General features: G+C 42.6%; 1 protein-coding gene across 1 annotated transcript in view; it reads left to right on the top strand.

Moving 5' to 3' along the window:
• Window positions 1–25,433, top strand: part of kifc2 (kinesin family member C2) — an 80,707-nt gene that overhangs the window by 35,453 nt on the left and 19,821 nt on the right. Inside the window, exons 9-17 of the mRNA XM_008123437.3 lie at window positions 1,391–1,564; window positions 3,247–3,394; window positions 5,272–5,402; window positions 8,214–8,325; window positions 12,696–12,880; window positions 16,514–16,618; window positions 18,140–18,270; window positions 21,571–21,694; window positions 24,036–24,165. Coding sequence (XP_008121644.2) covers window positions 1,391–1,564; window positions 3,247–3,394; window positions 5,272–5,402; window positions 8,214–8,325; window positions 12,696–12,880; window positions 16,514–16,618; window positions 18,140–18,270; window positions 21,571–21,694; window positions 24,036–24,165 — 1,240 coding nt within the window. The remainder of the gene's footprint in view (window positions 1–1,390; window positions 1,565–3,246; window positions 3,395–5,271; window positions 5,403–8,213; window positions 8,326–12,695; window positions 12,881–16,513; window positions 16,619–18,139; window positions 18,271–21,570; window positions 21,695–24,035; window positions 24,166–25,433) is intronic.

The following is a 25,433-nucleotide window of genomic DNA, read 5'->3' as shown; positions in this document are numbered from 1 at the left end:
TCTCATGTGACCACTAGAGGCCACTCAAGATGCCTTCAAGTCCTTTCTGTTTCTGGGGCTGAGAAAGTGTCTCTCCCAAGGCCATCCAGTGGCCAAGTGGAGATTCGAACCTGGGTCTTGTCCAGTGCTGAAACCGCCATATTATGGTGCCTTAAACAGGTGGAAATCCGTACATACATGACTTACCATCCAACACTGAAACCGCCATACTATGCTGCCCTAACCAGCTGGAATCCAGTACATGGATGACCTACATGCATCCTGAAAAATACATCCCTTCAAGGAATTTTCTAATTCCTCCGGGCTATTGTATAGTATGTTTCCATTAGCAGTTATGATAAGTCAAAACTATTTGATGCACCCTTGGAAAAATTACATTTACACAACAACAGCAACATGTAACAACACCGTGTAATTACTGTAATAACACTATGCAACACAATTTTTGTTCCTGGGTTATCAATGTCATGTAGACACATGCATGCACGCGCGCACAACATCTACTCCTGTTTGCCAGCATGTGTTTGCCAAAATATATAAAATATAATGCATCTGCATGTGTTTGCATATGTATGTATGTATGTGTGTGTGTGTGTATATGCACACATACACACACATACAACATCGCCTCCTGTTTGCCTGTGTATATAATGATCATATATATGCATGTGTTTGCAAAGTATATAAACTACGGTGCATCTGCATGTGTTTACATATAAAGTAGTCTCACTTATCCAACACTTGTTTATCCAATGTTCTAGAGTATCCAATGCATTTTTGTAGTCAATGTTTTCAATATATCGTGATATTTTGGTGCTAAATTCATAAATACAGTAATTTCTACATAGCATTACTGTGTATTGAACTACTTCTTCTGCCAAATTTATTGTATAACATGATGTTTTGGTGCTTAATTTGTAAAATCATAACCTAATTGGATGTTTAATAGGCTTCTCCTTAATCTCTCCTTATTATCCAACATATTCGCTTATCCAACATTCTGCCGGCCCGTTTATGTTGGATAGGTGAGACTCTACTGTATATGTATGTATGTATGTATGTATGTATGTATGTGTGTATATACACACATACACACACACACATACAACATCACCTCCTATTTGCCTGTGTATATAATGATCATATATATGCATGTGTTTGCAAAGTAAATAAAATACAGTGCACCTGCATGTGTTTGCACACACACATACAGAACATCGCCTCCCACATCTCTCATCCTGAATAATCTATATCTAGAATAATAGACTCCTAGAGTTGGGAGGGACCCTCAGAGGCCATCCAATCCAGCCCCCTTCTGCTAGGTGGGAGGACACCATCAAAGCACTCCCGACAGATGGCCACCTGTTTCTTTTCTCCAATGCATATCCAGTACGTGACCCAGACGGTGGAGGTGGACTCCCCGCGCAGCCTGCAGGCCCTGGCCGAAGCCGAGGAGCGTAACCGAGCCTTGACCGAGCAGCTCTCCGGCCAGGCCCAGCGCTGCCAGCGGATGACCCAGCAGCTCCACTCCTCCGAGGAGGCCGCCCGAGGCCTGCGGAACAAGGTCAGGCAGGAACGGAAGGGGTCAGCACAGGCGGTGGAAGGGGGCGGGATGGACGCCTAAGCGCTCTTCTTCTTCCTCTCCCTCTTTTCCCCTCTTGTTCCTCTATGTCGTCGTCATAATCATCATCAACATCATCTTCTTCTTCCATTTCTTTTTGTTTTCGTTTTCTGCTTTGTTGTCTTCTTGTTCTTCTGTTTCTGTTTCTTCTTCTATTTCGTCATCCTCTTGTTCTTGTTTCTGTTTCTGTTTCTTCTTGTTCCTCCTCCTCTTGTTCCTCTATGTTGTCATCTTGTTCTTCTTTTACTTCTATTTCTTCTTGTATTCTTTCCTCTATTTTGTCTTCTTCTTGTTCTTGTGCTTCTATTTCTGTTTCTATTTCTTCTACTACTTCTATTTCTTTTTGTTTTCCTTTTTCTATTTTGTTTTCTTCTTGTTCTTCTGTTTCTATTTTTTCTTGTTGTTATTGTTCTTCCTGTTCCTCTTCTTCCTCTATGTTGTCATCTTTTTGTTCTTCTTTTACTTCGATTTCTCCTCTTATTCCTTCTTCTATTTCATCTTCTTCTTGTTCTTCTTGTTCTTCTGTTTCTGTTTCTATATCTTCTTCTTCTCCCTTCTTTTCTTGATGTTCCTCTGTGCCATCATCTTCTTATTCATTTTTACTTTTACTTCTTCTTGTATTCTTTCTTCTATTTTGTTTTGTTCTTCTGTTTCTATTTCTTCTTGTTGTTCTTCCTGTTCTCTCTTTTCCTCTTGTTCCTCTGTGTCTTAATCTTTTTGCTGTTCTTCTAGTTTTTCTTCTATTTCTTCTTGTTTTCCTTCTTCTATTTCCTCTTCTTGTTCTTCTGCTTCTGTTGCTATTTCTTCTTGTTGTTCTTTTTCTCTTCCTCCTTCATCTCTTGTTCCTTTATGTCAGCATCTTCTTGTTCTTCTTTTACTTCTATTTCTTCTTGCATTTCTTCTTCTATTTTTCTTCTTGTTATTTTTCTTGTTCTTCTCTTTCTGTTTCTATTTCTTCTTGTTGTTCTTCTTCTTCCTCTTCCTCTGTGTCATCATCTTGTACTTCTATTTCTTCTTGTATTCCTTCTCCTATTTTGTCTTCTTGTTCTACTGCTACTTCTTCCTCCTACTTCTCTTGTTCCTGTATTTTGTTGTCCTCTTGTTCTACTTGTACTTCTATTTTGTCTTCTTGTTCTATTGCTACTTCTTCCTCCTACTTCTCTTGTTCCTGTATTTTGTTGTCTTCTTGTTCTACTTCTATTTTGCCTTGTTCCTGTTTTGTTTCTGTTTCTATTTCTTCTTGTGGTTCTTCCTTTTTTTCCTCGTTTTTCCATGTCATCATCTTCTTGTTTTTCTCCTACATTTACTTCTATTTCTTCTTGTTCTTGTTCTACATCTTCTTCTTCTGTTTCTGCTTCTATTTCTTCCTGTTACTATTTTTCTTCCTCTCCCTTCTCCTCTTGTTCCTCTATGTCATCATCATCTTGTTCATTTTCTACTTCTATTTCTCGAAGAAAGTGCTACTGTGCACAATATCTTACTGGAAATCTCTTATGGATTCCTAGGGGGGAATGTCAGAGATCATAGCCAGAAAAGGTCTGCTGATTGAAACTATGATTTCTTCACTATGGCCGTCTCCAAATACCGTTTCTTTATTTGCACTGTTTTGTCTCCATCGATGACAGATCTCTGCTTACGAGTCCGAAATCGCAGGGTTGCGCCAAGAGCTGCTCTGCGAGATCAACCAGTTAGAGGCCAGGAAGGAAGAGGCTGTCCGGGAGGCCTCCCAGTGCTCCCAGCAACAAATGCAGCACCTGCACCAACAACTGGCAGGTAACACTATGTAACAAACTTTGGAAAATTGTTTATGCAGTTCTTTCTTTGAAAGTAGTTGTTCTACTCCAGAAACTTTGTTTTTGTGGCACAAACTATGTTGAATTGGTTGAGACTGTATTACATATTTATTTATTTACAGTATTGATATTCTCACCCTGAAGGGGACGCAGGGCGGATCACAGAACATACATATGCGGCAAATATTCAATGCTGTGTATACACTGATAAGACAGACAATTGTACATCAATAGAGGTATATAGGCTTTTCCCATTTTCAGCATCTTGGAAGCTTGTGCTCTAGCCTGGAGACATCTTTTCACTCAGCACCACACCCGAGTCCAGCAGTATTAACTACAGCAGTTTATTAAGAAAAGCAGGTACAAAGGGGAAAAAGAGCAGTAGAAAAGGAGCTATAAAATAGCAATAGTCCATTGACAAAAGAGCGGTAGTCCAAAAATGGTACGGTACATGAAGTCAAGGAAGTCAAGATTGTTGGAAAAATGTCATCCTGCACTGCTTAAGTCTCTATGGTTAGATAGGAAGCCTAGAAAAGAGTTAGGGACACCTTCCCCAGTTCCATTCATGCTCTGACTAGGCTTTACTATTGTTTCCTCCTTCCTGTCCTATTTAGGTCAACCCACCCTTTGATGCTTTAGAAATGTGATCTCTCCTAGGGTTGACATAACTTCCCAATTTGGCCTTTGGAATGTTTATGGCCCTAGAGAAGAAGCGACCCACGAGGTTTGGTCGCCATTCCTGTTTCCTGCTTTGTTCCAGAGAGAGGACGCACTTTTGTCCCTCTTCTAGTCAAGATGTAGCTATCTAGATCTTTGTTATTTTGATCCGTCTATGTGTATTAGATCAGATTAGATTAGATAGTAAGCTCCAAACCTTTTCTATCCATCAATGAATTTCTTTTTACCTCAATAAATGCTTTTAAACTTTAAAGCTAACTTTGCATTCCTTTGCCTTCCTGAAGACACAGAGGCCTTCCAAAACTCACACCGCGTAAGTCTTACTGCTGCATTTTACTCTGCTATTTTAATGGGAATTTATCTCATAAAGTGGGTGATTAGAGCTTAACGGATCATCAGTTTCCAACAAAGATCACAGGCATAAATCCATAAGCATGAAAGCAGGAACTTTTCCCAAGGCAGGAACATAAGTAAACACAGAAGACTTGAATCATGAACTTCAGAGCTGAGACAGGAACCTGAACCTTTTGGCAACATTGTCTGCTCTGAGAGACGCCAAGTAAACATCACTTAATTTAAGCCCAAGCCCAACCAAGAAGCCATGACATCATGCCTCACACATCTGGGTGTCAAGGTTTTCTCACATAGTGTCTCTGAACGTCTAATTTATCTATCCTTCACTCTCTCTGTCCGGAGACATAATCTTATATCACAGGAAAACTCCCAATCAGCTGAAGGCTGATTCCCGTGAGAACTGGACTTTTCTCCTGTTGCTAAGGAACAAACATTGGAATCCAAAACATATTCTGTCTCATCTTTGACTGCCTGCATTTCTCTCTGATCTAAGACCTGCAATTAATCCTGATCATACACAGACTCCTCAATAGGAAACCCATCATCTCCTTGTCCTTTGAGAAATCCCCAGTCTCTTGCTGAGTCCCAACAGACGTCCCTCAAAAGGGGCTCCAGGTGCAGCTCCTGAAGCAGCTTTGGCTCAGCACTAAATTAACATATGATGTGAATCTAATGTGCACCCTCATTTTTGGCAAGGTGGTTCAGCCAAAAAAAGTGAGTGTTAGATCCGAGTAAATACAGAAATTCCTTGGACTCACTGGCCTTGCAGAGTCATGAATCAGCAGCATAACAAACCATTTCTCTTCTCCTTGTCTTCTCTTCCAGGCATACAACAGCGTCTAGACTCCCTCCAGCCGCTCCTCCGGGGCATGAAAACGGACTACGGCAGCCTGCGTGGGCAAGTGCGCAGCTTTGCCGACTGCTATGAAGCCGCCCTCAATGAGGCTCGGAGTCAGGTGAGAGCCTTGGGCAGGTGAAGGGTGATGGGCTTCACCTGATAGCTGGGGATAATAAGGACATTAGGGATCTACAGCAGAGATTTGAGTACAGCGTAGCCATCGCTATATATCAGCGTATGGTAGGAAACGGGAGAGAAAATAATGGTCAAAAAAGTAAAGGTTTCAAAAGGTAAAGACTTACTTCAATTGTTTCAAGTAATCCATCTCAGATAAAAGAGTAGATAGATACAATAAAGAGACCTAACTTTGGTAAAAGAGTCCCTAATGCTGACTCTTATGACTGCGTGTAAGAGAGAAGCCTCATGGTGCTCCCTTCTCAAGCAAAAGGGAACAAAGCACTAAAGGCTTTTGGGAATAAGGCTGCTCGTAATTATAATAATACTCCTTCCGCCATTCAGTTTCACAAAGGAAGGGTTGGAAATGCAGCTTGGTTAGGACCTTACAGGAATCAACAGAGGCTGGATGGCCGTCTGCCAGGAGGGCTTTGATTGTGTCTTCCTGCTTGGCAGAAGGGGGTGTTGGAGTAATGGTTTGTGTGGTATGAAATGTTCACTCATTGTTAAAGCTAGTGTGTGTGCAATTCCAGTAGATAAATGGTTAAGTGCATAGAGGAAGATTTATTGTTAGAGTGGCACTTTGTAGCTTCTGCAGATGTAGCCGGACATCAGTCACTGGAAAGTGTTGGGAATAAGCTCAAATGACCCTCCTTTGTGAGGTAAATTCCCAGGAAAACAGCAGAGTGTGTGGAAGTATCCCATCCAAAACAGCAGGAAACTTACATGAAGTGAGTTTCAGGAAAGCCTTTGTTCTTCAGCATGGCAAAGGATCGCAAAGTCAGCTTAAAGTTTAAAAGTATTTACTGAGGTAAAAGAAATCCATCGTAGATAGGAAAGGTTTGGAGCAGGGGTCCCCAAACTAAGGCCCGGGGGCCACATGCGGCCCTCCAAGGTCATTTATCTGGCCCCCGCCCTCGGTTTTAGACTTTGACTTGAAGGCACACAACAACAACAACAACAACAACCATCCTAATTAACTTGACTATTTCATCAGCAAGAAGCAGGCCCACACATCCCATTGAAATCCTGGTAGGTTTATGTGGGTTAAAATTATTCTTATTTTTAAATATTGTATTGTTCTTTCATGTTGTGCATTGTAGATGGTAAACGGAAGCTCTTACATGTGCCCATGAGCCCAGAGTCACCCTGCAGAACAATGACACACCACTCAGATTTGCAGAACAAATAATACAAGAACTTTACTAATTCCAAGAGATCCAAAGAGCAATGGTATTCACAATGGTCCCTCTGATTGCTTACAGAAACCCAGCAGTCATAAACAGTCCCTTTTCAGTCCATAAATCTGCTTCAGTGAAGAATACAGTCCTCAGAAATAGCAAGGACTCTCTGAGTACAGAGCCATCTTCCCCGGGCAGTACTCAGTCACCACACAGACTCACACTGAACAAAAACTTGTTCAAACCGGTTCTCCAGCATCAGAACAGAAACAGTTTCAAATCAAATTACAGGTCTTTGCAGGTTCAGCCAATCGGCTTCATGAACTTCATTTTCCAGTTAACACACAAATATAGCACAGTGCCTTTGCAAACCATAACATTTTGTTGGCCTTTTTTTTTGCACTACAAATAAGACATATGCAGTGTGCATAGGAATTTGTTCATATTTGTTTTTAAACTATAGTCTGTCCCCCCAACACTCTGAGGGACCGTGGACCGGCCCTCTGCTTAAAAAGTTTGAGGACCCCTGGTTTGGAGCTAACTAGCTTATCTTATCTAGGTCTAAGATAGGTAGGCTGGTGAAAATAATAAACAAATCTAGATAGCTACATTTTGCGTATGAGAAGAGGCAAAATGCATCCCTTTTGATGAAACAAAGGGATCAGAAAGAGAATCAGGATCAGAATGGTGACCAAACTGCATGGTCTGTGCCTTTTGCTCAGGGCCATAAAAATTCCAATCTAAATTGAGGAAGTTACCTCAAATCCCTAGGAGAGATCACATTCCTAGATCATCAAGTGAATAGGTGGATCTAAACAGAACAGGAAGAAGGAAGAAACAGTTAAAAGCCTATCTGGCGTGCATGTGACTATAGAGATGTGTCCCTCAGCTCTCTATCTAACAATAGAGACTTGAGCAGTGCAGGATGACATCTCTAACAGAAAGGAATGTGGGCGTCAACAAGTTAACTGATAATGGGGTTGTTGTATGTCTTTCGGGCTGAGTGGCCATGTTCCAGAAGTTCTGGAACATGGCCACACAGCCCGAAAGACATACAACAACCCTGTGATCCCAGCCATGAAAGCCTTCAACAACACATTGAACATCTCTACGGGGAGAAATTGTTCCAAGATGCCTGCCATAGATGTGGGCGAAACGTCAGGAGAGAATACTTCTGGAACATGGCCACACAGCCCGAAAGACAACCCTGTGATCCCGGCCATGAAAGCCTTCGACAACTAACTGATAATGTTCTTCGCCGGTTGCCATCAATTGAGCAGGACATGTGGATGAGCTTCTCCAGCTGTGCTTTTGTAAATAGCTGTAAATTACTGCAATAAAAGTTCAGAACCGCCGGGCTTGGCAGACAGCTACGTGTGTATGTCGTGGGCTTAAGCAGATTGCTAGATTGCCGACGGAGGGGAGATTGAGACGGACAGCTGAATAAGTCTCAATTTAACCCTCACATTGACAGGGGCCTGGACTGGATGGCCTTTGGGGTCTCTTCCAACTCTAGAATTCCAAATGAGTGGGCATCCTTGGCCTTGTCTCTTTCTTGCATCCCTTTCATCCAGATGAGTTCGGCCATCAACGAAGTGTCCAACGCCAACCATTCGCTGCGGGAGCGCTACCAGCGAGAGGTGCAGCTGCGCAAGAAATACCAGGACCAGCTCTTGGAACTGAAAGGTACTCGGCATTGAGGGAATGGTGGGAGTTGAAGTCCAAAACACCTGGAGGGCCCAATTTTGCCTATGTTGTAGTTCAATATATAATAATAACTAAACACAGTTGTCTATTCTAAACAATATCTGAGAAATATGCACCACGATAAAGGTTCAAAGCATAGAACACAATATGTATATTAGAACATCATATACATAATAATGTTAACAATAATACAAATAATACAACTGATGACCAAATTCAGTCAGCTGTAGTAAACTGGAGTAAACCTGGGAACCAGTAGTAAACGGCTTATGTAAATGGCTTACGTCGGCTCACAGCCAGCCACTCTAAAATAACATCTATTTGACCGGGCTTCCTGGCTAGGAACTATAAAGGACTGCAACATCTGTTCCCCTATTTGGAAGCTTATCTCCGAAAAACTGAATTTATTGTCAACAAACTGAAGCTACGGGTAATTGACTGCATTTACATCCTGAGGAGTCCTATAGAATTGCTGCAAGACTTCAGAGACTTTGATTTGATTTGTTTTGACTCCAAGCCAGGTTTGAGCTAATTGATTTGTACACTGATATATTTAGTTTCACAGCATATTACATTTATTATTTATTTTATTTATTTACCGCATTTATATTCCGCCCTTCTCACCCCGAAGGGGACTCAGGGCGGATCACATTATACATATAGGCAAACATTCAATGCCTTTTAACATAGAACAAAGACAGACAAACATAGGCTCCGAGCGGGGCTCGAACTCATGACCTCCTGGTCAGAGTGATTCATTGCAGTTAATTGCACTGGCTTGCTCTCCCGCCTGCGCCACAGCCCGGGCCCAAAATTACATACCATTTTGGAGAGACTGAATGTAAACATATTGTGTTGCTAACAAATTTCAGTTGGAGTCTGGTTGATATATGTTTGATATATGTTTTATACTGAAAACTGCTCTGTGTAGCATTTAAATCTGGATGATTGCAGTCTATAAATTTTTATACTCTGTAAGTTACGACTGTGTGCCACTACAGCTGACTGAATTTGGTCATCAGTTGTATTATTTGTATTATTGTTAACATTATTATGTATATGATGCCCTAATATACATATTGTGTTCTATGCTTTGAACCTTTATCGTGGTGCATATTTCTCAGATATGTTGTAGTTCAGCCAGCAGCTGAAGATCATAGAATCATAGAATCATAGAATAGTAGAGTTGGAAGAGACCACATGGGCCATCTAGTCCAACCCCCCGCTAAGAAGCAGGAAATCGCATTCAAAGCACCCCCGGCAGATGGCCATCCAGCCTCTGCTTAAAAGCCTCCAAGGAAGGAGCCTCCACCACAGCCCGGGGGAGAGAGTTCCACTGTCGAACAGCCCTTCTCACAGTGAGGAAGTTCTTCCTGATGTTCAGGTGGAATCTCCTTTCCTGTAGTTTGAAGCCATTGTTCCGTGTCCTAGTCTGCAGGGCAGCAGAAAACAAGCGTGCTCCCTCCTCCCTATGACTTCCCTTCACGTATTTGTACATGGCTATCATGTCTCCTCTCAGCCTTCTCTTCTACAGGCTAAACATGCCCAGCTCTTTAAGCCGCTCCTCATAGGGCTTGTTCTCCAGACCCTTCATCATTTTAGTCGCCCTCCTCTGGACGCTTTCCAGCTTGTCAACATCTCCCTTCAACTGTGGTGCCCAAAATTGGACACAGTATTCCAGGTAAAGTGGTCTGACCAAGGCAGAATAGAATAAGGGGAGCAGGACTTCCCTGGATCTAGACGCTATTCCCCTATTGATGAGTCCAGAATCCCATTGGCTTTTTTAGCAGCCGCATCACATTGTTGGCTCATGTTTAACTTGTTGTCCACGAGGACTCCAAGGTCTTTTTCGCACACACTGCTGTCAAGCCAGGCATCGTCCCCCATTCTGTATCTTTGATTTCCATTTTTTTCTGCCGAAGTGAAGTATCTTGCATTTGTCCCTGTTGAACTTCATTTTGTGAGTTTCGGCCCATCTCTCTAGTCTGTCAAGATCGTTTTGAATTCTGCTCCTGTCTTCTGGAGTGTTAGCCATCCCTCCCAGTTTGGCGTCATCTGCAAACTTGATGATTGTGCCTTCTAACCCTTCGTCTAAGTCGTTAATAAAGATGCTGACGATGAGGAGATGGTTGTGAGGACCGATGGGTTTTCCAGTGAGGAAAATAAGGGGATTTTACAGCAGGATTCTGCCTATGAACAGGAGCCGGAGAGGGAAACAACTTCTGAGCCAAGTCGGCTGGCATCGGATGACAAGGAGATGATCCTTTGCCCTAATCGTTCCTTAGCAACGCCAGATAAGGAACTGCAAGAGAGGGAAGTTTCCCCTGAGAACACACCTGCTGTTAGTAGTAGGAGTTTGAAGCTCAATTTTAGGGAGGAGGGAGCAAAGCTTCGGAGGTCAAACTGAATTAGTGAGAAAACCTTGAAGCATGTAAGCAGATGCCAACAGCATGATTTCAAGGCTATGTTTGCATGACCTGTAATCCTTAAATGAAAAGAGTGTTTTCGTTAGAGTCAGATCAGGCAACATCGCTTAACAGTGAGGATCTCAAGCCTCGTTTCCAGTTCATGTCTTAGTTCCAGATCTTGGCAGTTTGGATGCATAGTATCCAAGTTTTTATAGTCTGGTTTTTGCATTCATGTTCATGTCTTGGTCCTTGTTTCTCTGGATTTACTATCATGTTGGATTTTGATATTTCTGTACCTTGTTTTATGAAACAGCTCTGAACTGTTTGGATTATTACCTTTGCATTCTCTCCTTACGTTTCATCCACATCTCTGGCAGGCATCCTCAGAAATGGTGAGGTTTGTTGGAAACTAGGCAAGTGGGGTTTATATATCTGAGGAATGTCCAAGGTGGGCTGTTAGGAATTGTAGCAGTTGATGTCAAAAACACCTGGAGGGCTGAAGTTTGCCCATACTTTGTTTAAACATATGAAACATTTAATTTTAAAATATAGAAACTAATAGTAATTAGAATCCTCCTGCAATATTTAGTCCTTGGTGATTCTCCTCTTCTTAAGCTCAGCATTTTTGCTGGTGGCAAATGGGATGTTTAATTACTTGCTCTATCCATAGTCTTCATTCCCCTTGTGTCTGTTTCTGTCCCCAAAAGAAATGGGAGGAAAAAGACTTTTAATTACTCATTTCCTCTCATTATTTTTATTTTTCCTTTGCAAAAAAAAAGCACTGCATTGAAAAGCACTGTAGCTATAAGAAAAGTTGAGTAAATCTGATTACAGAATGGCTAATTGGGCATCGGGGCATCTTCAGAGGTTTGTTCAGAAGTTTGTTGGACAATTTGGCAAGTCGGGTGTATATCTACCTGTGGAATAATGTCCCAGGTGGGAGAAATAAAGAACCCTTGTCTGTTTGAAGTAAGTGTGGATGTTGCAATTAGCAAGCTTGAATAGCATTGAGTGGCCTTGCAGCTGCAAAGTCAATCAATGAGAGTATCTGCCTAGAGGTAGTCTGGCTGTTGTTGCCTAGAGGCATCCTCTGTTGTGAGGAACTTGATTGGGTCGCTGTGAGTTTTCTGGGTTATATGCCTATGTTCTAGAAGCATTCTCTCCCGATGTTTTGCCCACATCTATGTCAGGCATCCTCAGAGGTTGTGAGGTCTGTTGGAAACTAGGCAAGTGGTGTATATATTTCTGAACTTTGGGTTGTTGTGAGTTTTCCAGGCTGTATGGCCATGTTGGAGAAGCATTATCTCCTGACGTTTCAGCCACATCTATGGCAGGCATCCTCAGAGGTTACAAGGTCTGTTGGAAACTAGGAAAGTGAGGTTTATATATCTGTGGAATAATGTCCAGGGTGGCAGAAAGAACTATTGTTTTTTGAGACGAGTGTGAATGTTGCCATTGGCCACGTTGATTAGCATTGAATATGCTTTGCAACTCCCAACATTCCAGTGTTCAGGGTTGTTGTATGTCTTTCGGGCTGTGTGGCCATGTTCCAGAAGCATTCTCTCCTGATGTTTCGCCCACATCTATGGCAGGCATCCTCCGAGGTTGTGAGGTATTCCAGTGTTCATGACGAATGTTCCGTCCACGCTGTTGAAACCGGAAGACTTGACCCATTGGCCCTGCAGGCAGTCAATCAGGGCTGGCTGGTAATTAACTCGTGTGCTGCTGGAAAGCTTGCCGGAACACAGATGCACAATCCAAACAGCAAACAATTGATCTAACATTTCCCTCTAACAACAAAATACACCAACACAAATATTGTGTGATATAATGTTATTCCATTGCATTGAGTCAGGGCAGTTAAAGCATTGATTCCATAGTCTGGATGCATCGTAATGCTTTTCTTCTTGTGCCGTGCCCTTCGCTCCCCGTCCTTTGCAGGAAACATCCGCGTTTTGTGCCGCCTGAAGCCGCTGACCAAAGGCGAGGAGGAGCAGGAGGGCGAGGGAGGGGCCAGAGTGGAGGCGGACCCCTCGGACGAGGCCTGCGTGACTGCCCGCTACAAGGGCAAGGAGCACAGCTTCCGGCTGGACAAGGTCTTCTTGCCACAGGCAACACAGGAGGAGGTGAGGAGGATCCCTCTCCCTTCTGTCATTTTGGGCACGCTCACCGTAGAATCGATGACCCCCAAAGGTCATCTAGTCCAGCCTCATCCTGCCAGGAAGGAAGATACAGCCAAACAGATGGTCATCCAGGCTCTGTTTAGAGATATAGAACTGGAAGAGACTCCCAAAGGTCATGCAGTCCAGCCTCATTCTGACATAAAGACACAACCAAGCCCTCCCGACAGATAGCCACCTGAATTATGGCATCTTAGAGCTGGAAGAGACCCTCAAAGGTCATCTAGTCCAGCCTCATTCTGACACAAAGTCACAACCAAAGCCCTCCCAACACATAGCCATCCAGACCCTGCTTAGAAACATAAAAGCTGGAAATGGACACCAAAAGTCATCTAGTTCAGCCTTATTCTTCCATAAAGTCACAACCAAAACCCTCCCAACCGATAGCCATCCAGTCTCTGCTTAGAAGCATAGAGCTGAAAGAGACCCTGAAAGGTCATCCAGTCCAGCCGCATTCGGCCACGAAGGAAGACACAACCAAAGCCCTCCTGACAGATGGCCATCTAGACTCTGCTTAGATACATAGAAGCTGGAAGAGACCCCCAAAGGTCATCCAGTCCAGCCGTATTCTTCCACAAAGACACAACCAAAGCCCTCCCAACAAATAGCCATCCAGACTCTGCTTAGAGGCATAGAGATCCCAGGCATCCAGTCCGGCCCCATTCTGCCACGATCACATGGATCCTGCACCCCACTTGTCTTCTTCAGGCTAGACATTCCCCGCTCCCTAAAAGTCACTCCATTGAGAAATTAAGAGTTTCCAGACCTTTGATTGTTTTTGGATGCTTTCTTCTAGATGCCTTGCAGCTTATTATTATTATTATTATTATTCCAGGTGAGGTCTGACCAAAGCAGAACACCATTGGGATTATGACTTCCCCTAAACACTGCTCTCGTCTTCATGCAGCCTAGAATCACATTGGCCTTTTGAGCTGTTCCCCTTTATCTAAGCACTATTTTCTCCTATTGATGCAGCCTAGAATCGCAATAGCCTTTTGAGCTGCAGCATCACACATCATGTTCAGCTTGTAGTCTACTGAGACTTGTTTCCAGGCTATCCTAGGTCTGTGCATTTCGCCAGCCGTAGCCAATCTTCTCCTTGAGGCTTAAGGGTTGGTGAGGAGGAGTGTAGGGTCACGTTGATTAGCATTGAATATGCTTTGCAACTCCCAACATTCCAGTGTTCAGGGTTGTTGTATGTCTTTCGGGCTGTGTGGCCATGTTCCAGAAGCATTCTCTCCTGATGTTTCGCCCACATCTATGGCAGGCATCCTCCGAGGTTGTGAGGTATTCCAGTGTTCATGACGAATGTTCCGTCCACGCTGTTGAAACCGGAAGACTTGACCCATTGGCCCTGCAGGCAGTCAATCAGGGCTGGCTGGTAATTAACTCGTGTGCTGCTGGAAAGCTTGCCGGAACACAGATGCACTGATGCCATTGTGGGGTTGTGCAAAGCATTGGGCCTTTCCCTGTGTTTAGCCGGCATGCTCCTGGGTGTCAGAGGGCCAGGAGATGACTCTTCCCCTGAGCATCGTTTTGAGTATAACGCGAACCCAGAGCCCGGCTGCTTTGTGACCCCTTATGATTTACTAGGTGGCTGCTGGGAAGGGGAGCCCACAAAGATGACCGGAATGGCTGTGGCCGCAGGTAACACACTTATTTGGGACCTGCCCCCCTCCCTCACCGGTCTGCACACACCTGCACTGCACCTCCTCGCACCCGCCTCACTGCACTTCTTGCACAAAGCACATGCTGAACCCTCACCTCAAAAAGAACCAAAAGGTTCAGCCCTTTGGATTATAATTGGTTCAAATTTGGACTAAAACCAGGAGCGGCTTAACCGGGATTCGAACCCTGGTCAAATCATGCTAGCCTTTGTTAGTTAATTGACACACTGCTAGCATTGATTTATTGACCCTATGCTAGCCTTTATTGATTGATTGACACCATACTAGCCTTTATTGATTGATTGACACCAAGGTAACAGTTATTGATTGATGGGTACCATACTAGTATTAATTGATCCCATGTTAGCATTTATTAATCTATTGATCTCATGCTAGTATTTCAGGATCATTGGACATTATGCTTGTGTGCATTGATTGATTGATTGACCCCATGCTAGTGTTCACTGATTGATTGACACCATGCTAGTGTTCACTGATTGATTGACACCATGCTAGTGTTCACTGATTGATTGACCCCATGCTAGTGTTCACTGATTGATTGACCCCATGCTAGTGTTCACTGATTGATTGACACCATGCTAGTGTTTGTTTATTGATTGATACCTTGCTATTGTTTATTGATTGATTGACCCATGTTAGCATTGATTGATTGTTCCACTGTAGCATTTACGGGTTGACACCTTGTTAGCATTTATTTATTGATTGACCCCATGCTAGTGTTTATTGATTGATTGATACCATACTAGCCTTTATTGATTAATTAACCCCATGCTAGTGTTGATTGATTGATTGAATGACCCTAGGTTATGATGCATTAGTCAGTTGACACCATACTAGCATTTATTGATTGATTGACCCCCCCATGATAATGTTTAATGATTGATTAGCATTGTACTAGCATTTCTTGATTGACTGATACTATTCTAGCTTTTATTCATTAATTAAAACCATCTTAGTGTTATTGATCGATTGACTGATCTCAGGTTAATATTTATTGATTGACTGACACCATGCTAGTGTTTATTGATTGACCCCATGCTAGCATTTCTTGATTGACACCATGCTAGCTTTTAGACATTGATTGACACCTTGCTAATGTTTATTTATTTATTGGCATTATGTTAACATTGATTGATTGATTGCTACCTTGTAAACTTTTATTGATTGTTTGACCCCATACTAGTGTTTATTGACTGATTGAATGATCCCAGGCTAAGATTTATTAGTTAATTGATACCATACTAGCATTTATTGATTGATTGATCCCCGTGATAGTGATTATTGGTTGATTAACCCCAGGTTAGCACTTATTAGTTAATTGACACTGTACTAGATTTTATTGATTAATTGCCACCATCCTTGTGTTATTGATTGACACCATCCTTGTGTTATTGATTGACACCATCCTTGTGTTATTGATTGACACCATCCTTGTGTTATTGATTGACACCATGCTAGTGTTTGTTTATTGATTGACCCCATGCTAGCGTTTATTGATTGATTGTCATCATGCTAGCTTTTAGGCATTGATCGACACCTTGGTAATGTTTATTGATTTATTGGCATCATGCTAGCATTGATTGATTACCATGTTATAGATTGATTGCCACCTTGCTAACCTTTATTAATTGCTTGCCACCAATGCTAGTGTTTATTGATGGATTGGCACCATGATAAGTGTTTATTAACATTGACCCAATGATAGTGCTTATTGATTGAGTGACACCATGCTGGTATTCACTGATTGTGATTGTCACTGTGATAGTATTTATTGATGGATATTTGAGATCATAATGCACACTTCTTTGCATTTTGTTGCAACCGCTGTGGGGTTTTTGGGGAGGGGGCCATTGCCTTCAGCCTTTAACTCTTCCCTCTGCCCCAAATGCAGGTTTTCCTGGAGATTGAGCCCCTGGTCATGTCTTGTCTGAACGGCTACAACGTTTGCATCTTCGCCTATGGCCAGACTGGCTCGGGAAAGACCTACACCATGGAGGTATTATTATTATTGCTACTCTTAATTATCCTGCAGACAGACTCACAAAACCTCTGAGATGACATTGTAATAGATAGCACTTCAGTGAGGGTCCACTTTGCTCTCAACACACACCACAGAGACAGACTTGATATAAACAGTTTATTGATTAAAAGGTAGCAAAAGTAAGGCAAAAAGCAATAAGCCAATGCAAAAATCCAAATGGAATTCACTGTCCCAAAAGCAGCAAGTAAATCCTTAAATGACAAGGCTTAAAACAGGAACGTGATCTTCAAAGCAGGATCCAAAGTACATGAAACAAGGCAATAATACTTTCTCAAAATACATAGGCAAAACTTGAATGAAGACTTGAGACTTGGAAACAGGAACAAAGCAGGAGATCTTGCTCTGAAAGCAAAGTTGCTTGATCTGAAATGTGTCCCCACAGTTCTCCTTATTTATCCATTCTTACAAGACATGAAGGCATTCCTTTGACCTTGGGTTCCCAGTCTTTTGGCAGCAATCCGTAGTGAACGTCTAGGGAGTTTGGTTCTCAGACTGAGCCTTGTTTCTCTGTCTAATTGGACTTCCTCATTATCACTTTCGGAACCACATGGCTGTTGTTGACTTTCTTTGCCCTCCTCCCGTTCTGAGCCCTGTGAAGCGTCACACTGATCTGAAGCCTCTGTTATCTCATCTCGGCCTGCTAGCTCATCTTGGCTTCCTACCTGCGGCTTGCTCAGACTTTCTTGCTGCTCAGACTTGTCAGGGAATTGGGCGATTCCGACTGATTGATGAGCCAGGTCCCACCTCTGCCCATCTGTCAGACCACTCTGCAAACAAAGAAAGTGGCACCGACAAAGAACGACAACTTTGCTGATTTATATCTGCTGATCCCAGCGGCACTGATGCTTTATTTAGTATAATATTTACAGTGCTAATTACCAAAACTATCAGGACACATATTGCATCCGCAAGATCAAAACATGGAGCTTCTCCGTCTCTCTCTGAGTCCGTTCTCTGTACACTGAAGCACCTCCTCTGCATTCCACAGCCTGTGATGTATCTTCCTGTCACATAGCACAAACGGAAGTCTCTGTTCATTTGCCCTTCCAGCAATCAATCAGGGCTCGCTGCAATTAACCTCTTGATTTCTGGAATGCTTGCCGGAATGAAACACATACATTTCCACAGTAACAATAGATTAAACATTTCACTCCATATCACAGAAACACTAACAAGACTGTCAACATTTGCAGTGTCATACTGTGAAAACCCAAATCCCCCTTCATCATCAGACTGAACCACAACACATCCCAGGCTCCATCTACACCACAGTTTGATATCGCCTTTTGACTGTTGTGGTCCAATGATATGGAATCCTGGGAGTTGGCACCAACACTATTTAGATCAAAAGGCCAAAGTACTTGTGAAACTACAACTCCCAGGATCCCACATCATTGCTCCATGGCCATTAAAGGGGGATCGTGATCTTTTGGGACCCTGATCCTTCCCATTTTTTCCTCCTCTTTCTTATTGCAGGGCGTCCCTGAGAACCCTGGTATCAACCAGCGTGCCTTGCAGGCTCTCTACCATGAGATGGAGGCCAAAGGAGAGGCCTGGAAGTTCAGCGTCAGCCTCTGCATGGTGGAGATCTACAACGAGGGTATCAGGTGAGTGTTGTACCTTTTCACCACAAACCACACTCTGTCCAGGTCATCCAGAAAGTAGAAGTTTATTGTAAGAAGAGTATATATATATAAATAATCTTGAAGTTCAAAAGGTTGTTTCCAAGATAGGTGAGAGACCCACAATACAGTCTCCAGAGTCAATCCATGAATATATCCATAAACAAGTTAGCATGAATCCAAGGCAGGCAACCTAGAAACATGAATACATGAATTCCAAGATTTCAACATTGCTCTTATCAGAGTGGCTTCCTAGGCACACACGCAGCAGAAGTCTCTGGCGAGGAAGCTCTGGATAAATGACGACACTGTAGTCTTCAGTTTTCTATCAAAAGTTTACTTACGAACGCAAATCTCATAAGACGATACACAGTTCTCACGCAGGCACACACGGGAAGGGGCAGAGATAGGAAGTAGAGGCTATTTATCTCATCCTCTGCTGTCTGATGCAATCCAAGCTTAACCCTTTACACACTGGCATAATAGGCAGCACACAGTGTATGATGCAATCCTCAGTACACATTGCACAACTATGACTCAATTACATTTAAACAACTCTATATACAATCATTCTCACTTCAACAGCTCTCACAAAGGATTGTACCAGTAGGTCCCTATCCTTCCCATAACATCATTTCTCATGCACCTGCTTTTCCTCTCCTTATCCTTAATTCTCTGGGGAAGGTGAGTCTGTCTTTGTTGCATGCTCTGTCTCTGCAATTCCAAGCACCTTGACCTAGACAAACATTTGTCTCCCACATTCCTCTCAGCCTGCACTTCTGGCCGGTTCTCATGAGAACTGATCTCGTTTTTCCAGTCCCGTGGGAAATGCCAGGAGATTCCAAAACAAGGGCTGGGCTGTGGCGTAGCTGGTTAGTAGCCAGCTGCAATAAATCACTACTGAGTTCGAAGCCAGCTTGTGTCGGAGTGAGCACCCGATGATTAAATAGCCCCAGCTCGTTGTTGACCTAAGCAACCCGAAAGATAGTTGCATTTATCAAGTAGGAAAATGTAGGTACCGCTTATGTGGGGAGGCTAATTTAACTAATTTACAACACCATAAAAATCGTCCAGCAGCATTTGGAATGAGGAAGTATCTAAGGACTCGGTGTCACAATGGATGATGAAGCAGCAGCTCCCCCTGTGGCCGGAAATGACCATATCCTCATGAAGCCTGGAAGCTGGAAAATGTTAAATTGCCTCTGTGTCTCTGTCTTTATGTCGTATGTCTAATGACATTGCCATGTATATGTACATTGTGATCCATCCTGAGTCCCGTTCGGGGTGAGAAGGGTGGAATATAAATACTGTAAGTAATAAATAATAATAATTAACTCTCTCCAGGCCACTTCTATCCTCTGGGTCCTCTGAATCTATCCCAGCATCCCCTTCCTCAACTCCTGAGCACTCAGAATCTGACCAGGCTACAACAGGAGAGCTGTTCAGCAGTGGAACTCTCCGCCTCGGAGTCTGGTGGAAGCTTTTAAACAGAGGCTGGATGACCATCTGTCGGAGATGCTTTGTGCTTTTCCTGCATGGCAGAGGGTTGGACTAGATGGCCCATGTGGTCTCTTCCAACTCTATTATTCTATGATTCCACAGAGTTGTAACCCAGTACTCAAACCGGAATGTATTTATTTATTTATTTATTTATTTATTTATTTACAGTATTTATATTCCACCCTTCTTTCTCACCCCGAAGGGGACTCAGGGCGGATTATAATGAACACATATATTGTCAGAGACAGAACGCCAGCAAGTAAAACAAAACTCAGTTTATTGAGGTTACAGAACTAAAAACGCCCGTAGGAAACAAAGAACAGGGCAAACACTTGACTTCAGTGGGATAAATAACAAGAAACAGCTCAGTTTGAGCTTAAATGGTTCAAAGGGATAAACCGGGTTAAACAGCAGTGTAATCCGGATTAAATCAAAGTGCTTACTTCAGCTTGGCAAACAATGCAAACAAAAGAGGATCAACAGGAGTCAGAATGTAAACAAAAGACTGGTAGCAGATTCCTCTCTGCTACTCAGAAACAGCAGGGGAGTAAAACAGGCTTGTTTATTCCTCCCTGCAGCGAACGAAAGCGTGGTCGTAGTCAGGATTCAGGTTTAGGGTAACGGCAGTCAGCAGGGTCCCAATCCGGTCCAGAAGATCAATAGCCAAGCGTAGTCGTCAAGGAATCCAAAGGTCTCACCGATAGCCTGCAGAAGGGTTAATCCGGAATCGTAGTCAGTCAGTCCAGCGTCAATCCAGTGTAAGTAGGTATAGCCCGTCAAAAAGACGACGGAGGTTCAAGCTATCGAGATTAAACACAAGTTGCACAGAGAAAACCCCCACACAGTTCCTCCTGCCGTCGATGCCCAATGTCCTTGGTAAACTTACGTATCCAGTAGCAAATCACACCCGTCTTCAGGAAGTTCCCAAACAAAAGCCCAAGCGTCCGTCCAGATTACCTTGCCCAATGCAATTAGACATTGGTCCCAAACCCCATTTTATCCCAGTTCAAGCTCATCATCGCTGTCAGCTGCCATCCCAATTCCAGACGCCCCAACATCATCATCCTCATCAGAGCTTAAGCACCTTCGACTACGCCCCACAGCATCCCCAGCTGTGGATCCCGCTCCATCCCTCCAACCAGTCCATGGGTCTGATCCTGCAACCCGCCAATCACCTCCCACGCTTTCATTGCCTGTTTCCCCAACACCCAAATCCTCCCTCACACGAGTCCATTCCATGTCATCCTCCTCCGAGCTGGCCATCTCTTCCTCCAAACCCTGAGAAAAACCCTCAAATGAGTCCTCATCTGTCGGCTCTGCAAACAAATCCTGGAGACGTTTTCTTTCACGCTCCTCGAGAGTGTCTGACTCTCGAGGAGTCTTACGACCCCTTCTTCCATTACCAGAGCCCGAAGGCTCAACCATAACATATATGGCAAACATTCAATGCCAACAGACAAACAACATACATTAGACAGACTCAGAGGCATTTTTAACATTTTTCCAGCTTCACGATTCCGGCCACAGGGGGAGCTGTTGCTTCACCGTCCAGAAGTGGCTGTACTTCCTCATTCCTTTCCTCGTGTTTTGCTGGCAGTTTTACGGTGTTGTAAATTAGTTAAATTAGCCTCCCGCATAAAGCGTCCCTAAATTTCCCTAATTGACAGGTGCAACTGTCTTTCGGGGCTGCATAGGTCAACATACTGGCTCGGTCTCTCTTCCTGGAAGCTTTTCTTCCCAAGCAGAATTGTATTGGAATCTGCTTTTTTGCCTTGTTTTCTCTAGGGACCTCCTGACCAAGGATTCTCTGGAGAAACTGGACGTCAAACTGAACCCGGACGGCAGCGGTCAAGTGCATGTGCCGGGACTGACCAGCCTGGAAGTGAAGAGCCTCCGGGAGATCAAGAAGGTAGTCAGACTCACCTCGAGGATGTTCCTAAAACCGGGGCACGAATTTAGGGTCATGTGTAGCTGGCTTATACTCAATCAGGACTTTTGGGGACCCAAAAGTTGCATATTCCTGCATTGCAAGGGGTGGGACTAGATGACCTTTGAAGTCCCTTGTTCTGGGATGACATACATCCCTGGTTTTCCTTAAAGAGCACTAAAGTACACAGAAATCTATAAGAAGTATAAAGATACAGTTGTCCTATTACTAACTAATATACAGAATAAAACAACGGTAACAGACAAATTATAGTCCTTACAGGCGCATGAGTAATACACAAATACAAACTGTTTCTAGCATGACATCAAACATTATATTCATGTTTGTATGTTTTTTCAGTAACAAATACGTCTGTTCAATAACTGAGTACAACACTTTAAATTATAATATGGCTGCTACAACACATCTTAGATGAACCCTGGTGTTAGCCATTTTTCGTGCAATTTGTATTACATAATATATATAATAATAATCATATATATATATGTAATATTGTATATATATATATATAATCATACACTATTACAATTGTATATTTATATTACATGTCATATTACTAGTAATATTGCAATATAGTCTAATAGTACAATATAATAACATATAAGGCTTATATAGTGCTTATATTGTGCTATGCTAATAATATAATATATTATATGAGCTGGTCATTGACCGTAATAAAAGTTGACATTACATTACATATAATATATTGTATGTATAAATAATTTGTAAGCCGCCCTGAGTCCTCTTCGGGGTGAGAAGGGCGGGATATAAATGTCGCTAATAAATTCCTGGGTATTTTTTAACCCTTGTTTCTGGATCAAAATTCCAGAAAGCTGCAGAAAAGTCTACAACAAACGCTTGAAAGAACCTTCAGAAGCTACCTGAAGAAGGGATTTTGATCCAGAAACAAGGGTTAAAAAAATACCCGGGAATCCTTGTTGTTGTTGTTTCTACATTCCTTTGTTCTACATTCCTTTATGGTTTATATTCCTTTTGCGCATCTCCAAGACATTAACTTACATGGGACTATGATAAAGTTATCTAAAGTGTGAACCACAATACACAGTTGTTTACTCCTTTGACCAAGCATTTCTAAGACGTTTATCTACGTGGGACAATACTGGAATTTAAAGTGTTGTACTCAGTTATTGAACAGACTTATTTGTTACTGAAAAAACATACAAACATTAATATAATGTTTGATGTAATGCTATAAACAGTTTGTATTTGTGTATTACTCATGCGCCTGTAAGGATTATAATTTGTCTGTTACCATTGATTTATTTTGAATATTAGTTAGTAATTAGCTGTGCCCGGCCACATGTTGCTGTGGCAAAGTGGTGGTGGTATTGGTTAAAAATTGTTGTGTAATTTTTATTTGACGTTATTTGCAATTTTTTATTAATTTTATTGTAAGTTATATATGTCTTTCTCACCCCGAGTTTTAACTTAATGTTCATGTGGTCTGCCCTTGTTTTTATTGTCTCCTTGTTTTATTTTGTAATGGATATTATTTACTGTATTGCTTATTGTATTGTGTTGTGCTGTTCTTTTATATACTGTTTACATTGTATTGTTTTGGGCATGGCCCCATGTAAGCCGCCCCGAGTCCCCGTTGGGGAGATGGTGGCGGGGTATAAATAAAGTTTTATTAGTATTATTATTATTATTAGTATTATTATTATTATTATATTTTTATTTATTATATTTTATTATTTTCTTGTATTATTTTTAGTTATTTTCTGTTATTATAGTATTTTATTGTATTAATTTTTAGTGTTTTTTATTATTTTTTATTGGGTTGCTAGGAGACCAAGTTGGAGGAGCTTAGCCTTCTAACTGGCAGCAATGGGATAAAAGCAATTATTCCTCTCTCTCTAATTAGGACTTTATTTTTCTTTTCTTTTTGTTGTATCAACCTAGAAGCGTGGATGATGGGTTGTGTTGTCAAATTTCGAGGTTGGAGGGCCTGTAGTTTTGTTGTTTTGTGGGTCGCCGTGATGCCATCACTCTTTTATATATATAGATAGGACAACTGTATCTTTCCTTAAAGAGCAACAAAGCCCAGTTTGGCTTAGCTGCCAGTTGCAGTTTGGTGAGGACCCAATGCTCTTGAGCAGAGTAAAACTTCAGGCTTTGTAAAACTACAATCCCCAGTATTCCATATCATTGAGTCGTGGTGGCAGTTGGCGGTGTCAAACCGGCACTGTTGCACAGTGTAGATCGGGCAATGGCAATGTTTGTCCCGATGCATCCAAAGCATTGCCATGAATCCCTTTCTCCTCCTCTTTTGTTTTGGCAGATCCTCCTTCTGGGCAAGCGCAACCGGGCCACCTCTTGCACGCACATGAACGAGCACAGCTCTCGCTCGCACGCCCTGCTCACCGTCACTATCGTGGGCACCGAGGTGGCCAGCGGCACCAAGCTCACAGGTATATATTGGTGACCCCATGGATTTCTGGAGGGTTTCCTTATGGAAGGACTGTTCATGTGGGGTTTGTGTATTGATAGTGTTTAAATGAAAGTTGTGTCTTCCCTGTATTGCATACTGATTGCATCATCCAGAGTGTAGCATAGTCTGGAAAGAGTTAATTACTAAGAAGCTGTGATGACAGGGTTGTTGTATGTCTTTCGGGCTGTGTGGCCATGTTCCAGAAGTATTCTCTCCTGACGTTTCGCCCACATCTATGGCAGGCATCCTCAGAGGTTGTGAGGTATGGAGAAACTAAGTGTGATGACTCATGGGCCATGTAGTCCCGTTCCTAGTACTATTGTGGCAGATGAAGAGGAAAACTTGGGTTTTCCACCGTTTCAGCCAGAATTGGAGCCCTCGCACCTGCAAGATGTTTGGCCACAAGAAGTCAGCCAAACAAGCCTTGAGCAGAAATCTCCCCCATTTTCTCGCCGGGATTATTATAATCAAGATAGAAGCGCTCGGGAGGCGACTCGCCGGAGCGCCAGGATAGCTGCCAGACAATTAGCTGATTAAGTCTGTTTCCCTTGGGAAACTTTAAGGAGTCATGCATCTGGACACAGTATGGGTTTCGTTTCTTGTTCCCCAGGGAAAGTGTTCCTTGGCGGGAAAACAAGATCCTATATAGGTGTTTGCCCGCAAAGAAATCCTTGCGGAGTCAATTCGTCAGCTGGAGGAGTGAGATTGTGTGTAGACTTCGTACTCCAGTTCCCTGTTTCCCGGATCAAGTTTCCAGCCTTGCCTTGTCCCGCGTTTACCACGGACCTTGTTTTTGCTCTTGTTGCCTTGTTTCGAGTCTTGTTCTAGCCAAGTATCAAGTTTGCTTCCAGCCTATTTGCCAAGTTTCTATGGACTTAAGGACCTTGTCTTCTCCCCACACTTTGCTTGGCAAAGTGTGTGTTTCGGTTATTGGATTATAACTTTGGACTTTAATATCACATATTGGACATTATTTTCCTGGACTATATTTGACCTTTCCTGAAAGGTCTACATCTGAACTATATTCTACACTTGTTTTTATTGACTTTATATATTTCCTTAATAAAGATATTAGTTAGATTCTGGTCTCTGCGCATGGTTATTGGTGCTCTGCAGCCTGGGACCTGACACTAAGTAAGGAAAGGAATAATAATAATAATAATAATAATAATAATAATAATAATAATAATAATAATAATTTTATTCTTGTATCCCGCCCCATCTCCCCATAGGGACTCGGGGCGGCTC

Source organism: Anolis carolinensis, chromosome 4 (genome assembly GCF_035594765.1).
Source record: "Anolis carolinensis isolate JA03-04 chromosome 4, rAnoCar3.1.pri, whole genome shotgun sequence".
Lineage (NCBI taxonomy): Eukaryota > Metazoa > Chordata > Lepidosauria > Squamata > Dactyloidae > Anolis > Anolis carolinensis.
The sequence above is the reverse complement of the archived record's forward strand: the minus strand, read 5'-3'. Positions and strand labels throughout refer to the sequence as shown.